At 34.9% G+C, this 15917-nt stretch overlaps 3 protein-coding genes, 1 long non-coding RNA gene and 3 other non-coding genes across 15 annotated transcripts; 5 read left to right on the top strand and 2 right to left on the bottom strand.

Moving 5' to 3' along the window:
• Positions 1-425: 425 nt before the first annotated feature.
• On the top strand, positions 426-4226 carry LOC108467994 (ribose-phosphate pyrophosphokinase 1-like). Its single transcript, XM_017768834.2, has 8 exons — positions 426-881; positions 1249-1422; positions 2091-2339; positions 2616-2759; positions 2855-3022; positions 3417-3486; positions 3595-3676; positions 3792-4226. The coding sequence occupies exons 1-8, from the start codon at positions 735-737 to the stop codon at positions 3970-3972; spliced, it is 1215 nt and encodes a 404-aa protein (XP_017624323.1). The 5' UTR covers positions 426-734; the 3' UTR covers positions 3973-4226.
• A 1480-nt stretch (positions 4227-5706) lies between these two features.
• Positions 5707-8648, top strand: LOC108469919 (uncharacterized). Of its 5 annotated transcripts, XR_008287127.1 has the most exons (4): positions 5707-5883; positions 6354-7299; positions 7571-8066; positions 8309-8648. It is a non-coding gene; the product is annotated as an uncharacterized LOC108469919 (long non-coding RNA). The 5 variants fall into 5 exon arrangements; XR_001869218.2 differs by lacking the exon at positions 6354-7299; XR_008287128.1 differs by lacking the exon at positions 6354-7299 and having other exon boundaries at positions 8222-8648.
• On the top strand, positions 5838-5915 carry LOC128279879 (small nucleolar RNA U61). The gene has a single exon (XR_008270071.1). It is a non-coding gene; the product is annotated as a small nucleolar RNA U61 (small nucleolar RNA).
• LOC128279884 (small nucleolar RNA snoR14) lies at positions 5975-6062 on the top strand. The gene has a single exon (XR_008270076.1). It is a non-coding gene; the product is annotated as a small nucleolar RNA snoR14 (small nucleolar RNA).
• On the bottom strand, positions 5975-8468 carry LOC108469918 (S-norcoclaurine synthase 1-like). The gene is made up of 4 exons (XM_017771032.2): positions 8226-8468; positions 7892-8139; positions 7487-7811; positions 5975-7403 (listed from the first exon to the last, which is right to left on the bottom strand). Exons 1-4 carry the CDS (start codon positions 8466-8468, stop codon positions 7164-7166), a joined length of 1056 nt encoding a protein of 351 aa, XP_017626521.1. The 3' UTR covers positions 5975-7163.
• LOC128279877 (small nucleolar RNA Z101) lies at positions 6131-6226 on the top strand. Its single transcript, XR_008270069.1, has one exon. It is a non-coding gene; the product is annotated as a small nucleolar RNA Z101 (small nucleolar RNA).
• Positions 8649-9513: 865 nt separating the features above from the next.
• LOC108469916 (type I inositol polyphosphate 5-phosphatase 2-like) lies at positions 9514-15195 on the bottom strand. Of its 5 annotated transcripts, none has more exons than XM_017771028.2 (11): positions 14024-15195; positions 13803-13908; positions 13623-13715; positions 13384-13471; positions 13190-13294; positions 12227-13049; positions 11708-11892; positions 11190-11298; positions 10768-10916; positions 10387-10610; positions 9514-9955 (listed from the first exon to the last, which is right to left on the bottom strand). In XM_017771028.2, exons 1-10 carry the CDS (start codon positions 14051-14053, stop codon positions 10397-10399), a joined length of 1902 nt encoding a protein of 633 aa, XP_017626517.1. In that variant the 5' UTR covers positions 14054-15195; the 3' UTR covers positions 9514-9955; positions 10387-10396. The 5 variants fall into 5 exon arrangements, with proteins under 5 accessions (XP_017626517.1, XP_017626519.1, XP_017626518.1 ...); XM_017771030.2 differs by having other exon boundaries at positions 9514-9973; positions 14024-15188; XM_017771029.2 differs by having other exon boundaries at positions 9514-9958; positions 14024-15187.
• Between the last annotated feature and the right edge of the window lie 722 nt (positions 15196-15917).

Here is a 15917-nt window from a genome sequence, read left to right as displayed (position 1 = left end):
TTATTACAGTATAAACAGACTAAAAACTGATACAATCTAGGTTAACTAAAAGCGATATAATCTAGGCTAACTAAACTAAAACTCTCATACATAACAAGACTTAGAAACCTAAGCATATAATAAAATATTACTATATCTATGAATATTATGGTATAATAGTAAAATATTTTAATACCAATGAATATTTTATATAACATAAGGAATAAACAAATATTTTATATATATTTATTTTAGAAACGACTTTTTGTTTCTTTTTATAAATATTTATTTTAATGTTTAATGTTATTTGTGAAGTATATCAAATATTATTTAATGTATAATGGTAAAATATTTTAATAGCTATGTTTGGGATTTACTACTTCTAAAATTTTTTATTAAAGAAAAATAATATAAAGGGCCTCCTAATTCCCCAGCGTATTTATTGTTTACATAAAATTTTGAATTTCATATTTAAGCCGGACCTGATCCGGTCTAAGTCTTAACGCATGAGTACCGAAACGCATGTGAAGAGTGAAGGTAAACGACGCCGTTAGACTTCAGGGAAAGGTAATTACAGTGACGAGGCGTTGCGTGGGAATCCAAATTTGGTGGAGGAACAGAAATAAGAAGAGCAGAGCCACAACGTGTAGACGGCCAATGCCACCGCAATACCTTCTCCCTTTTAAACCGCTCTCCTTCGCCGCTGCTTAATTTCCTAAACGCCGAAACCCCCAACCCCATTTCCAGCATTACAAATGGCTTCCTTCACCATTTCTTCGCCGTCTAAATCGTCGTCGTTTTTGTCTTCTTCTTTATCTTCTCTCTTCACTCCTTCCTCTCTTAGCCGTAAAAGCTTCGCTTTCAATATCTCTCGTTCTCCTATCTGCGCTCCCAACAGTTTGGTATGCTATATTCGCTAGTGTCTTCAAGTTTCTGCAGTGAAGACTTATTTTTTTTTTTAATGGTTGTCTGAGTTCTATTGAAATTGAAGAGTTTATATTTATCAGTATTAATTTTATAAAATATGCCGCTCATGTGGATATGTAATGAAATCGACACTGCAATTTTTTTTTTCTTCAAACTTTTCTTTCAAAAAATTGGCTTCCTTTTGATTCCTCTACAACTATTTTCCGGCAAAAGATTATTCGTTCAAATTCGTAAAACTGTGCTTCCTGGAAAAGAAAAAAATGTCCTATTAACATGCTTTTGTTTTGAGTGATCTTTAAAGCTGTATTGATATGGGTGCTTGCTCTCTTTTTTTAAAACTAGAAATGTGAACTGCCTCAACCTGTGAATTATGAAAATGGGATACCAACGATCCCAGTCCTCAATGGAAGGATACTGCCCAAGTTCGTGGAATCAAATCGAATGGATAAAGCTGTTAACAGAAATGGTGCCAAGCTCAAATTGTTTTCTGGCACCGCCAATCCTGCACTTTCTCAGGTAAGGTCATTGCGTTATTTTGTTTACCGTATTGCTTTCCATAGAATTCTTTTTTTAGGTTTTACTTTCAGTGTGCATATAGAAATATAAGATTAATAGGTTTGTAGACCTTAATGGCTATTGCCTGTGCAGCTGTTTGGTGATGGATTGTGAGTGAAAGGAAATTCTGGAACTGTCTCAGTTCTGAAGAAACGTTATACGTTTTGACTATTTGATAAAGTTCATTTACAAAAGATCATTTGGTAAAGTTTCGTCCATCATCTCTTCTCATCCCTTGTAGTTTGAACCAGACAATATGATGTGTATGTTATGTCTGCTTGAATATTGTGCCACAATTTGTCTTATGAAGACGGATCTGTTCTGAGAGCGGGGATATCCCAACCCTACTATCATTATGCCTTTGCAATGTTACTTGGTTCAACCCTATTTGTGCCCTTTTCTTGTATGTGGGGCTCTCTATCCTCTTGGGTTCTTAGTCGATCTGTATTTCATTTTGATAGTGATTAGTTTTTGTAGTTCTTTTTTGAATTCTTTTTAGAACATGTCCTATCGTGTCAAGCTTCATGGGTTATTCTTGGTTTTGAGCATTGGCATTACCCTTCTCTGAACTTGAGCAATTATACTTTCTTATTCCTTGATGCGTTTGCTCACTTTTCTTTTTGTTGCAGGAAATTGCTTGGTACATGGGCCTGGAGCTGGGAAAGATCAACATAAAGAGATTTGCTGATGGGGAAATATATGTTCAGCTGCAAGAGAGTGTTAGAGGCTGTGATGTATATTTAGTGCAGCCAACATGCCCTCCTGCAAATGAGAACCTCATGGAGCTTCTCATAATGATAGATGCTTGTCGGAGAGCATCAGCCAAAAATATCACTGCAGTGATTCCATATTTTGGTTATGCCAGAGCTGATAGAAAGGCAAGTTCAATATATTTTGTAATAAATTATCAGGGATGAAATCATAAAAAGATGAATATATGTATAGAGATGTAAGCTGCAAATTGAATAGGTTGAAAGCCAACCATTTGAAGCAGCCTAGTCTTGCCCCATTCAGAATCAGTAACAAATTTGTGCTATCATATGTTAGAATTATGCTTATTGGGACAATGCCCTTGCTTCTTGCTGTTTTTATTTCTTTAAGGTATGAATTTCTGAAGCTAACTTTCTTCTTCGTGTCTGTAATCTTATTTTCAGACTCAAGGACGTGAATCCATTGCAGCCAAACTAGTTGCAAATCTTATAACAGAAGCTGGTGCAGACCGTGTTCTTGCTTGTGACCTTCATTCTGGGCAGTCCATGGGTTATTTTGATATTCCAGTGGACCATGTGTACTGTCAGGTATTTGGTCAGCAAACTTCAAACTTATAATTGTTGTCTGTCAATGACTAAATGATTGCTGATTCTGCTATATTTTTTTGCATTGTGTACCGTAGCCTGTGGTTCTTGATTATCTTGCTAGCAAGAAAATTTGTTCTGGTGACTTGGTAGTGGTCTCACCTGATGTTGGTGGAGTTGCAAGAGCTCGTTCGTTTGCAAAAAAATTGTCAGATGCACCTTTAGCCATTGTAGATAAAAGGCGCCACGCACACAATGTTGCAGAGGTAATGCCTTTCCCCACAATTATGTTGTCATTATTTTTCTTCCGTACCGATTATATTATTATACTTAACGTTGTTCCAAGGTTTTTGATATACAGTTGTTAGAGATTAAGATGGTATGTTCTTATTCAGGGACGTAACAGTACATTTGTCAGCTATAGTAGGCACAAGTATTTATTAAAAATGTTGCACCTTTTTCCCATATGGAGCTGACATTTTGGTCTACAGTTAGTGTTTCAGTAATTGCTGAAGTTAATTGATATAAAGAGGGTTCAGACTTGATAGCAGGCTGATTTCTGAGGCTAATGAGTCTTTTAATTCCTCAGTTTGTGTTTAGTTCTATGGTTAATATACATTATTAATGACTCAAAACTCTGCCTGACTTTTATTTGCTCAGGTAATGAATCTAATCGGTGATGTCAAAGGAAAAGTTGCAGTTATGGTGGATGACATGATTGACACCGCTGGTGAGTGAAAACAATATGATGATGGCCTCCAAAAACCTGTTCTTAATCACAAACGAACCTTCTAATTTGTTTCAAATTAAGTTAATTTAATTCATCAATGTTTTCTAGGAACGATTGCGAAGGGGGCAGCACTTTTACACCAAGAGGGGGCAAGGGAAGTTTATGCATGCTGTACTCATGCAGTTTTCAGGTTTTAAAAACTTAAAAAGTGCTTTGGATGAACTAGTAGGAATAAGCACAGATATATAGCATTCAACCATGCTGTACTGATTTGCTGTGGTTGTGGTTGTTGTATGTGTTGTCAGCCCTCCTGCAATAGAGAGGTTATCAGGTGGTGTGTTTCAAGAAGTAATCATAACAAATACACTACCAGTGGCAGAGAAGAATTACTTCCCGCAGTTGACGGTTCTTTCAGTGGCAAACCTGTTGGGTGAAACCATTTGGCGCGTTCATGATGATTGTTCCGTCAGTAGCATATTTCTGTGACAAATCCCCAAACTACTTTCTTCTTCAAATTTATGCATGTTTTGCGTTGGCTGAAAGGGAATAAGCTTTAGTCCAATTGGGGAGGGACAATCTACTAACACATGCCTCTCATATCTCATTCTTCCTTTCTCTCTGCATCTCGAGATTCTAGTTTTTTCCTAGTTTTTTTTTTTTTAGGCTAAATTCCTTTTTCTTGTAGACAACTTACACTATTTAAACATTATTTCATTTTAATTTACAATTTTTTGCGTTAATATTACTACTTTTGAAATAATAATGTAGTAATTATATATTTATTTCTATAAATATCAATCTTAATTGTTATCATTAAGCATTAATCGAGATTTAGCAAATCTATTAAAAGATTATTATGTCGTCTATCAAGTTCAATATGAGAGACACATTGTCTTGAGTGTTAGAACGATTGACTTCCTGAAGATAAATATATAGATGTGATTGTTTGGATTGACAATATATCGGATATGATTCAAGTGAAATTAATTTTGAATCCGCTTATGGATTGACATTCATAATGTGATCTACCTCAATCCTAAGTAAGTGACTGATTATGTTTGTGTGATTCATATATTTTGATGCATTGAAAGCTTAAGTTCAAAAGACAAAAAGTCGAAAACTGGTATGTTGGATGTATGACTTATATATAGCACAGTTTCATTCACAATAGTGGAATTCGTAGTCGATAAAGGGTAAATGATAGTCTCTCATTGGCATTACATAATAGTAGGAAAAGTAATAGGTACACAAGTCCTTTGTCTAAGATGAATTATTTAATTACTATATGTTAGTAATTGACTTTTTCACAAAAGAATATGTAATAGTTACTTTGAAATAAAATAGAATCATATTAGATGAGTGGATTTAACCCAAAGAGATTAACATCATCCTACAAGAGTAAAACACTTACGAAAAGGTCATTAAACAAACACTTATTAAATTGTTTTCATAATGATATATAATAAGTGAGAATTCAATTATGATATTTTAGTGAAATGACTCAATAATTGAATAATGTTATAATTAATAGATAAAAGATCGAAATTTAATTACAAATGATTTGAATATGTCCAATCAATCTCTCAGTTAACTCGACATAACCCAAAATAAATTGCATGTAGAATCAATATAATTGAAGGAATGAAAACGATGATTAAGAGAAATAAATCGCATATATTACTATCCATTGTGAATGCTTTTCTCGCTAAATACAAAAGATGACTTAAAGCGTAAATCAATTAATTCAAATTATTATTTCATTGATAGTAATTAAATAATTAAAGTTTGAATTAAATATTAAATCAATTAATCATCGTAGTTTTATTAAACGAGACAATTAAATATATTTCCTCATTCTTTTTGAAAATTAAGACTTTAGCCTTTGTATTTGTATTTTCAAGAATTTAATACTCTACTTTTCAATTTTTAAAAGCAAATCCAACTGTTAATTCCGTTATTTTTTTGTTAAATTTATGTTAATTAAATTTTTTTTAATTACATGGCTATTAAGTGAGTTGTTTTTTTTATTTCAAAATATCACAGTGACAAATTTAATAAAAAGAATTAACAATGTCAACAATTGATCCTAAATTTTAAAATCTGAAAGAGTACAGGGACTAAATGCCTAGAAATACAAGTACAGGACTAAATTATTAATTTTCCGAAAGTACAGAGAGTATAGGCATATTTTAACCTTTATCTATAAACCCTAAACATCGCCGCACATTTGAAAGCGGCTACTAGGGTTTCTTTCTGCTTCTATAAATACTCTCTTTTCGCTATTATACCAAATTAGCTCTTGCTCCTCGATGCCCTGGTGTCTCTAAATTTTGGTTGAGTCGTAGATATAATAGCGATGATGAATATTATAGTGTGCCAGAGGAGTCTCCAGTGACGGTAATACAATCCCTCTAAGAAGTTCTGAGCTTACCCTCTTTCGATATTTAAATCTGTTTTTCTCGGATTTTCATTTTTTAAGAAAACAAAAGCGATGTGATGATAGAAATTCAATGGTCTGTCAATCCACTGATAAAATAGTTTGATGTTAAATTGAAGTTCCGACAGGTTCTGATCGCTTTATAGTTCTCCTTTTATTTTCTAAAACAACGTATTAAGGTTTTGAACTTGTTATAGTGAATCGAGTTGTGGGCATGTGATGAATCTCATATTTTAATGGGTAATTTGCGTCTGAATTAGTATATCTTTGATGGTAAATCACCTTGGAGACCTGATGCCCACCTTTTCACTGTATTTAGCTAACATCATTTCGTTAGATCTTATGCTTAGCTCTTTGAATTGCTTTTTTTTTTTTTTTTTACAAAGGTTGTGATGGCAATTTTTGACAAGCTACACATTAATTGTGGCAGTGAGTTTGTTAGTCACATGAGATTGTCCAAGTTCCATTTAGCACTAGAATTGGCCGATAGCAAGAGAGCCAAGTTCAGTACAAGTGAACAGGAGCGATAATTTTGAAGCTAGGTACTCTCCTGTTAAAACAAAACAAACTTTAAAAGCTGATAAATCCAAAGCTCAAGTCAGACGGTCTAGGAAGTTTATACACTTGAATCTCCTTCATCATCGAACATGAAAGGGAGCTGAGGATTCACAACATTAGTAATTGTTAAAAGCTATCAAAGCAAGCCATTATACAAAGTAGTGATTAAACCCTTTGATGGGACGATGAATCCCTTTTAAAACATTGTCGTCCTCGAAATGGAGTTGTGGTTCTTAAACCTGAAATAATAAATGTGTGGAACTTCGAAAAAGGGTTGGACAAAATACTGGCATAAAAAATTCATTGAGTAAGGTCATCATCAGGTAATGCAGAACCATAATAGCAGCTATCAAGAAAGGCATGGGTCGAAACTTATTATTCTGTAAGCAAAAGCAGCGGGCAAGTGGGGGGTGATTGAGATTGTTGCAATTGGTTACGATTTCAGCACATCTCTACCTCGATCGGTGTGTAGTAATTTAACAAATTCGTATGCTGAACCAACGGAGTTAGCCCTGTTTTGGCATCATAATTCATAATCCTCTTTCAACCTTTTATTATTAAAGGTGACCGATGATGTTTTTGCACTTTGGATAAACCCAACTTGCAGACATAGCATACAAGCATCTTTCCATTGATGAGAACGCTGTTTGTTGTTATAGAGATTGATAACCAAGATTACCAATTAGAGCTTCATTTGATCCAACAGACCTTGCCCATCAAGTTTGCTGCTTATTGTCAGTCTCACGAACTCCTCATGTGGCATAGTCCTGAACCCTGCTTCCTTTGCCTTAACAACATCTGGCAGTGGACCAATCATGGTACTTATATTTGGACTGTGAAATGCTGCAATTGACAGTCGTTCTTTGTTTGGGTTAACCACTGCTCTATGCTCAATGCTTTCATATTCTCCATTGCTCATTATCTGCTTTCACATTATCCCATTGCTTAGGCATATTATACAAGCAATCCATGAGAAACAAATATATTGGATATTAATCATATTACCTCCATCACGTCTCCTATATTGATGATGAATGCACCAGATATGGGTTTAATAGGTATCCATTTGCCATTTTTCTTGATTTGTAGTCCTTCAACTTCATTCACCTGAATCAACAGCGTCAAGGCAGTGGAATCAGAGTGTGGTGCTAGACCAATAACCTTGCTTGCTTGTGCACAAGGTGGATAGTAGTTCATCCTTATTCCCTGTGTTCCATCTTCAAAGAAGCTTGCAAACGTCTCCGGGTCTGTCCCCAGGTTCTTTGCAATCAGCCTCATGAGATGAATTGTAACCTTTTGTAATGCCATTGAGTACTTATCCATTGTTGCTCTGAATTTCAAATAAGATTTATACTTGATTAGAAAAGTTGCTTGCTGGTTTAGATTCGGAATATGCACAGAATTTATTACCTGAATGAAGGGGGAATAGTTGGCCAAAATCTCATGTTTCTCAAGGGCACAGGCCGGGGAAGAAGGAAAAGCATGTCACCCCAATCAAGCTTCTGGTCTTCAGACACTACAAAGGCTTGGCCGTAGCCTTCGATGTTATACGGTAGCTGGGCACAAGCCAACTTCTCATTCAATGGTAATTCGAAGAACTCTTGTACGTCTATCTTCATTTTATCAATTACTTTATCCCCTACCCCATGACTGATTAACTGTTTCACCATCAGTAAATAAGAAGAACATAGTTGATAGATGTAAAAGTTAAACAATAAATAAGAATTTTGTTTAGATTAGGTACCTGGAAGAAGCCCCAGTCCTTGCACGCCAAATGGAGTTTCTGCTGTTCATCATCATGGCCTAATTTGCTCATATCAATCACAGGAATCTGATAGGATTCATCGATGGAAACTACATCGAACTCGACCTCTGGCCTGATATACCTGGATGGGATGTCTTTCAAGTTCTTGGATGCAAGAGCTTGGACATTTTCAACAGGTAAAGAACCACCAAATCCCTCTCTGTTGATCACCCCCGTCTCCATTTTTCTATGAAGCTGTCTAGTTCTCAAATCTAACAAAAGTCTGATTTATTTTCATGCGCTGAGGATGCTTTGGATAGGCGATGAGTTTGGCTAAAATATGTACATAAAAATTTAGTTTATTTGATATTTATAAACAATTACATTTTATTGAAGTTATATATTAAATAATTATTTTAATAATGATTTTTATTTTATTAATTAATATTAAATTTATAATAAAAGTTCGTGTCTAATTATTACATAAAAATAAATGTTATATATTTATTATGTAATAAACATAATTTATTATATAATTATTTCTTAAGTAATACATAAACTAATGCTTATTAAAAGCAAGAATACCAAAAAAAGAAGAAGAAAGAATTAACTAGTGGGCTAAAATGTAAATAGCCATTTTTCACAAGTTAGCTTTCTCCAGTTAAAATTTCAAGTTGCTGTGTGATTGAAATGGAATATTCTCTAAAACTTCCATCTCTCCCGTAGGTAAAATGAAATCCAAAGGGGGTCTAAATTCTACAGCCAGTTTGTCGCATTGTTAGCTAATTTCTAAGCGTCGTTTGCAACCTTGTCCGTCCTCTCTCAATTTGATAGGAATTATCCGGCCACATTGAAAGCCATAGGGAAAAGGACAAGGCTTACCCAATACCTTTTTTGGTTTCTAGAGTTTCTTTATCAGTCGCACCTAATTTTTTGTAACCTACTCTGCGGAAAACTGAAACTAGACCAGGAAATAGGAATCCATGTAAGTCGGTTTTAACTTGAGAAAGGGTTGTTCTTCAGGCTTACTACAAATAGGAGCATTAAGTTGGATTGTTGATTGGTTACTCACTATAACCAGTATATATTTACATTTTTAGGAGCTTTACATGAAATGATTGTAAAGAAACCAAGGTTGTTAGGCACTTGAGAGACTGGACCACATCCAACCGCGGGTCTCCAAACTACACTATAACGTGGTTTAAACTCCAAGTATTGCTACTCTGCTTCATATGTTTCCAATACTTTACATTACCTCCTTATGATTAAAAAAGCACAGGCCAAGACATTTCTGTTTGAACCCTTTCCATTATTCCGAACTGAAAATGCCAATTAAAAAGCATTCAAAGAAACAAAGTAACTAGACATGCTACAACTTATTTTGTGCAATTAGAGAACTCACCCTTCAAAACACAGCTACATTATAACTATATACAGATTGATATTACAACATGGATGAAAAAACAAAAACAAAAAAGCTTAAGCTTTTTGGGACACTCTAGCTAAGGGAAAAAGAAGCAAAGAATGTTAGCATGTATACAGTCAAACCCAAGTTTTAAAGCTGTTTAAATGCAACCAAATAGTCTGACTCCCCCCTGTACAAATTACTTAATTCTGCTATCATTTGTTAAATGATATGCTATGTATTATTGATATCCTTGCATGGCAGCTTGGAACCAGTTTCATGAAGGAGTAACCTTTTCTTTCATCTCATTGAGTTGTTGGATATCCTGCTTCAGAAACAATGCCTGTAATTAGACATTAAAAACGTAAAGAAGCAACAGAAAATTGTTTTTGTAAAATCTAGCCACTGAAAGAGAAATTTGTACATCATGGACTATCTAGCGAAGAGCAATTGAAATATTAGCCAAGGAGAATGCCAAGTTCATTTTCATGATCTCAGGACTTCACCTGTATCTGGAAACCAGGAGGGAAAATGGTGAAGAGCCAGATGCTTTTTAATTAAGATTCTGGTTGGCAACCTTACGAGCAGAAAAAAAAGGTCTACAGCAGGTATCACCAAACAATGGGTTCAAACTCGAGATTGATCTTTCCCATTATTGTTTCTTACATTTGAATATTGTATATAAATGAAAAGTGAAGGTTACAACACGGTTACTACAGGTTTGCTTGGCAACTCCTTAATTCTAAGATCGATTACCTGGTTATGGTTAAAATTCTGGTTCTCCATTGTCATCGAAGGAAACCACTGGATGAACAGCAGCAGTGCTAACATTGAGAGCCCTTTGCAACTTCCGATGGTCCAGGACTTCAACATCAAGTAAGAACATTGAACTGACTGGTCGATGATCCGAAAGTCTTATATCTGATTGTTTATAAGAAAGTTGTTTTATGCCTTTCCCTGACCAGAGTATTCGATCACACCTACCAAAGGGAAATGATGGCATAAGCAATTGAATTGTGTGGAACTTAATGAATGATCATTGACATTATCCCAGATTATGTCTGATTTCCAGAAACCCTTTCCAGCTGTTTTATATCAGATTTGTCATCCGGCTACTTTACAGAAAATTGTGCTTACCATGCTGGTGATCTCTTCTTCTCGCCTTCTTTCGGGATCTCACCAATGTATCTATCAGAGTCCATTTCGTATTTGTAGGTAGGAGGAAAGTCTATTATCCCCTCTTTCCATCCCTCGAATACATGACCACTACGCAGTTCCTTGTGAAGCTGTGGCACAGAATTGAATCCTTCGACTTTTGTTCTCATCAAAGTAGTATATATTGAACGAAAAAACAATGCAGAAATACCATCCAGCAAGAAAGGTAACCTCAAACTAAAGTAGTGATGATACCCACAAATTTTATTTGTAAATCATATAAAATATTTAGTGTCTCAACAATCATACTGAAAACTTGACTAGATTTACATTTGATTCAAAACAACGTGATGTCTTATTGCAACAACAAAAGTGTATTAAAACTTTATCCCTGTGATACTCACCTGATCATAGTTGATTAGTTCATGCCAGCGCTTTTGAGCTACAAGCTTTCTTATGTCCGCATCCGACATGTTGAGACGATAATTCAGATCCCCAAACCAAAATATCTGACTATTTACAGAAGCAACCAGTTAAAACTTTATGTTTCAGGCTGAATGAATTGATGATGCAATCAGAAGAAACTTTCACAACCATCAAAGGTACTCAGTAGTTAAGCGAAGAAGTTACTGATAAAACCTTTTCTAAAACCTCCAGTTCTTCAAGTTTGCTCAAAATTACAGCATCATTTCAAGTCTAACTTCATTATTTTACTAATCTATCTCTTATTAACCTTATTTCACTTTAAGTTAATCTTTCGTAACAGTTAAACTAAGAAACAAGAGGTATGGCATATTCTTAAGCTGGCACAGTTCATGCTGTTAAAACTAGAATATAGGTAACAACCAGAAAAGATCAGTAAGGGAAACTAATTATTCTTGCTAGCTGCATAAACAAAACTAGATGCTGAAATTTTGCTTACTCATGAGCTGGAATTGTTTGTGGTTGATCTGAATCAAGGACAGATGAGAAACAGGTACGTCGTATAATTTCATAGACATCTGAGTTACGCCTGTGTTCAGCTCCATCCTTCTGACCTGATGTCAAATGAGAACACACAAAGCATAGCCTGGACTGAAAAAGTGTCATGCTAACAGAAACAGATCCCTGCAAAAGAAAAAGCCGTTTAGTCATTCAATAATAATTTAACAGGCATTTTCAGCGATTGATTAGTGTTAATGGTATATTGTCATCCACCCTGCAGCCAACTATGAACTGCAACACATCAAAATATGGAGGGCATTGATTTCATCAATCTAAAAACAAACCAAAAGAAGCTTCATGTCAAATTGAAATGAAATGAAGCATCCTTCCAGACAGTGATGCTACCCAAAACATCCACTTTACATGTATTTACAGAAGTTATGAGCATCACAATTGAGGTGCCAAATACAGCCTCGAAAAGACTAAACGACACCTAGAACAGAAGAACGATCATTACCTTGTTTCCCATGTAGCCCATAAGACCAACTCCAACAGGAGAGACTTTTAAATTGTTTATATGTCTCCTCAGCCTCTTTGTCACCCATATAGATATGTATATACCAACCATCTGCTTACTAACTATTCGAATGTACTTTGGGGTTGACCTTGCCTTATTGTTGTCTTGTTCCTCCATTGGTTCTTTTAGGAAAGCGTCATCCTCTTCTTCAGACTTCTCATCAGATATATCAGAGGAAGAATCAACAGTTTCTAGCTCCTGTTGTTCATGCACACACGTTGACCTGAGGTTTCCAAAGCTATGGTGGGATCTTTTCAATATGCTTTCTTTTAACACCACATCATGAGAACTGTAGAACATAGAGTTCTCTGTCATATTAAAGCCAATTCTTGCTGAGCTGCTCAGTACTCTCCGAAGTTTCAAATTTGAAGAGATAACTTGTGGGGTTGCATCTAATGGATATTCAGGCCAGTCTAACCTAGAGTCAAAATCGATACCATATATTCTGTTCAGCTGTAAATTTTGTCCAATAGTAGCATCTTTTTTCAAATCTTGCCCTTCAAAGTCATAGCCAATAGCAGTCTCCAAATGCTCATTAATCATCACTTCTGATGGCAGAGCATCAATTTTATCTGCTAATGCATCTGCAACTGAAGAAGTTCTTAAAACGGGAGAAGGGGGAGCACTATAGCATTTGTGCTTGGTTTCAGGTTCCCAATATTTGTTCAGTGTTCTTCTAATGATTGCCTCCCATTTTGGAATTGGCCTGCTATCCTCAGCTCCAAATACATTTCCAGCATTCAAAGGGACTACTTCTTGGAAGCTGTCCAAACCAGATCTTGTATTAGATTATTCAAGGAAAAAGTGGAACATCTAACATCAATACCTATAATCGAGTACCGACTACTAAGATTTGAGAAGAAATCTAGAGAAAAGAATCCAACAGGGAAAGAAAATACCCACCCAATAATGTAAACATCAGCTGGCTCTTTCGTACAAAGCCAATCATCAATCTCAAGATCGTCACATGGAAGTCTTCCAGCAACATTCCAAGTGCTTATTGTCACCCTATAGGCAACCAATACATGTTTCAATAAGAATTAAAACAGTAACACCTTAAAGCTTACACTTTAAGTTTAAGCATCTTGCAGTCAAACCTCACATCCTTGGTGTTTATGTACTGTGCACGCAGAGTTTCCGACTTTCCCCTCCTGTGTCCTAATCGATAACCCTTGGAAGGTGCATCTGAATGATGAAACATCAACACCATACACAAAAACCTTTAGAGCTGACAAATAGTTTAGATAATAACTGCAATTCATGACTAAGTAGAGCAGATATTTATGAACAATCCTAGTAAATCAGGCAAAGCACAGACGAAGAAATCAAATAGTGCCTGGAATTTGGTTTCTGCACTCAGAATGGTTCTCCAATGTCCTATGGTTGTGATCCTCACTACCATGCAATCTTGAATCTTTAAGAGAATAAGCTGGATGGATATTGCAGAAAAAATAAACATCATCAAACAACAGAAAGAACGAGGAAGGATAGGTTGGTAAACATAAGATGGTAATACCATCATCTTCACTCTCAGTTTCAGTGTCGACTTCATCTTCACTAAAATCATACACCTTGGGCTTTATATTCAACCATTTCTTCATCACAATGGATGGCCAAAAGGCCTGCAATCAAACACAATTGACCAAGTTAATCATTAAACCATCGCTTTCATCTAAATTGCAATTTTGGGTACAAGCAAAAAAAAAAAAAAAAACTTAACAAGCATCAAAACAATACCTCAGAACGCTTTCCCCTCCTAGTTTTCATAGTCAGAATTCGAGGAATAGACAGCGTACAAAAAACTTATATAGTAAGTTTCCAAAAAAAAAGGAAAAACAGGTCCTTGACCTTGAATACGGAGAGACAAGAGCAGGAGTATGATTGTCACTGTTCTAGGAGATTAATATATAGAAATCTCAAAACCCATTACAGAGGCCTTAATTTGGCTTATTTGATGCCAAGCACAAGGAAAATTCATGCTAGGACCATTCAGAAAAGGACAGCAAAACTATGGCCATTTTTAACAGACATCCATAACCTCAAATTGCAAAAATAACTTTTAAAAAAGAAAAAGAAAAAAAGGTATTCTGAGTGATTCTCCTCCCACACCCCAATTGCCTGATCTAAAATGCCAAACTAAGCAAATCATAATATTATAAGTTGTAAGTTGTAATCCCCCAGAACAGGCCCGTAAAAATCAAAATGTCGCTTTCAATACAAGAAAACTATAGTGTCTTAAACCAAATTATAATGCAACATGCTTTGTATTCAAGCAATCAAATGTCAAGGAATCCATTGACATTAAAAGAGGAAAATTTTTAACTCGTATGAAAACCCAGCAGAATTGAACCAAACAAGCTAAACCTAAAAGATAATATACAATTATTGATGAAAAACTGCTGGCTCCTTACCTATAAACATACTAAGAACCCAGGTCATCAAGTCACCCTTAAAATAACAAGAAAAATAATTACAACCACAAATGTTGAGAACAAACTTAGAAACTTGATGACATGTTATAAAAGCCAAACCAAAACACTGACTAAGACAATCAACTCATAAATGAGGAAGAAAATTTTGATACTCTACACCATCAGCAACCAAGATTTGGTTAGACCCCACCATAAATATATATACATATATATAACTTGAACCATGAAGCATTCCACTAAACAAATTGGGAGGTTGACACTGGACACTTAAAATAAACTAGGTTAAGTCAAATCGGTAAATTAAACAAATATTTATTCAACAGCTGAGACCCAATTGGTTGGACGGTTTTTTAATGCAATTTGTATCTTTTATAAATAGATTTCATGCAAATTATACAATAATACGTTAAACTTTATCTATCAATATAAAAGTAATCCATATTATAATTATGCATGAAGAATAAGATTATATACATCATGAACTGTAATAAAAGGGACCACATAAGTATGATCATCGCACTATATGTGAAGGTAAATAGATTTGGGTTTCAACTGATACGTCCCATCTGTTTTTCTTTCAACTTTTTTTATTAAATAATTGAAGTTTTCATTTATTTTTTATTTTTTTTTAAGGAGGAGGATGTTTTAATTATTGAATGGTGACTTTAACAGCCCTGCAAAGAAGAAGAAGAAGAAGAAGAATAGGACTAAATAGCAAAGGCCAGTAGAGGAAAGGGAAGAGAGGCAAAATAGAGGCATGTGAAAATGTGTACGGATGCGTTTCTACGATTTAATAGTTGAGATTTAAAAAGTGGAGACCAAGACAAGAAGTATTGTGTTCTTTCTGTTTAGATACAGACAAGATGATTGCGACTTGGACTTAAACTTGTCCCTAAATTCAACTTGATTTGTGGCCTTCCATCATTTTCTGCGTTGAAATAATGCTTCATTATTAGCATGTATGGTGGGATGAGATTTTTTTCTCAAGGTCTTTTTAGGAAAAGTAATTGCAATTTATTAATAAATTGGATAAATAAAATTTTACACCAAAATTTTCAAATCAATATTCGATTCAAAATTTGTGTGGACAAATTTCTAGCATGATGGAACAATTTCTTCTTTTCATCTCCTCTCTAAAAGTCAAAGTTCAAAATTACGATGGCTTCAAAGAAGATCATCATCAACAAACTGTTAAACTA

The sequence above is a fragment of the Gossypium arboreum genome, chromosome 8 (assembly GCF_025698485.1).
Source record: "Gossypium arboreum isolate Shixiya-1 chromosome 8, ASM2569848v2, whole genome shotgun sequence".
Lineage (NCBI taxonomy): Eukaryota > Viridiplantae > Streptophyta > Magnoliopsida > Malvales > Malvaceae > Gossypium > Gossypium arboreum.
This window is presented reverse-complemented; position numbering and strand designations above follow the sequence as displayed.

What these genes read in the sequence shown, in the direction of transcription:
- LOC108467994 (XM_017768834.2), top strand. Translation starts at nt 735, where the DNA reads ATGGCTTCCTTCACCATTTCTTCGCCGTCTAAATCGTCGTCGTTTTTG. An exon ending in TCTGCGCTCCCAACAGTTTG is followed by an intron (nt 882 to 1,248) that starts GTATGCTATATT and finishes TTTTAAAACTAG; the next exon opens with AAATGTGAACTGCCTCAACC. An exon ending in TGGACCATGTGTACTGTCAG is followed by an intron (nt 2,760 to 2,854) that starts GTATTTGGTCAG and finishes TGTGTACCGTAG; the next exon opens with CCTGTGGTTCTTGATTATCT.
- LOC108469918 (XM_017771032.2), bottom strand. Translation starts at nt 8,468, where the DNA reads ATGGAGACGGGGGTGATCAACAGAGAGGGATTTGGTGGTTCTTTACCT. An exon ending in AGGACTGGGGCTTCTTCCAG is followed by an intron (nt 8,140 to 8,225) that starts GTACCTAATCTA and finishes ATGGTGAAACAG; the next exon opens with TTAATCAGTCATGGGGTAGG. An exon ending in ATATAGGAGACGTGATGGAG is followed by an intron (nt 7,404 to 7,486) that starts GTAATATGATTA and finishes ATGTGAAAGCAG; the next exon opens with ATAATGAGCAATGGAGAATA.
- LOC108469916 (XM_017771028.2), bottom strand. Translation starts at nt 14,053, where the DNA reads ATGAAAACTAGGAGGGGAAAGCGTTCTGAG. An exon ending in ATAAACACCAAGGATGTGAG is followed by an intron (nt 13,295 to 13,383) that starts GTTTGACTGCAA and finishes GGTTGCCTATAG; the next exon opens with GGTGACAATAAGCACTTGGA. An exon ending in AAGAAGAGATCACCAGCATG is followed by an intron (nt 10,611 to 10,767) that starts GTAAGCACAATT and finishes TCCCTTTGGTAG; the next exon opens with GTGTGATCGAATACTCTGGT.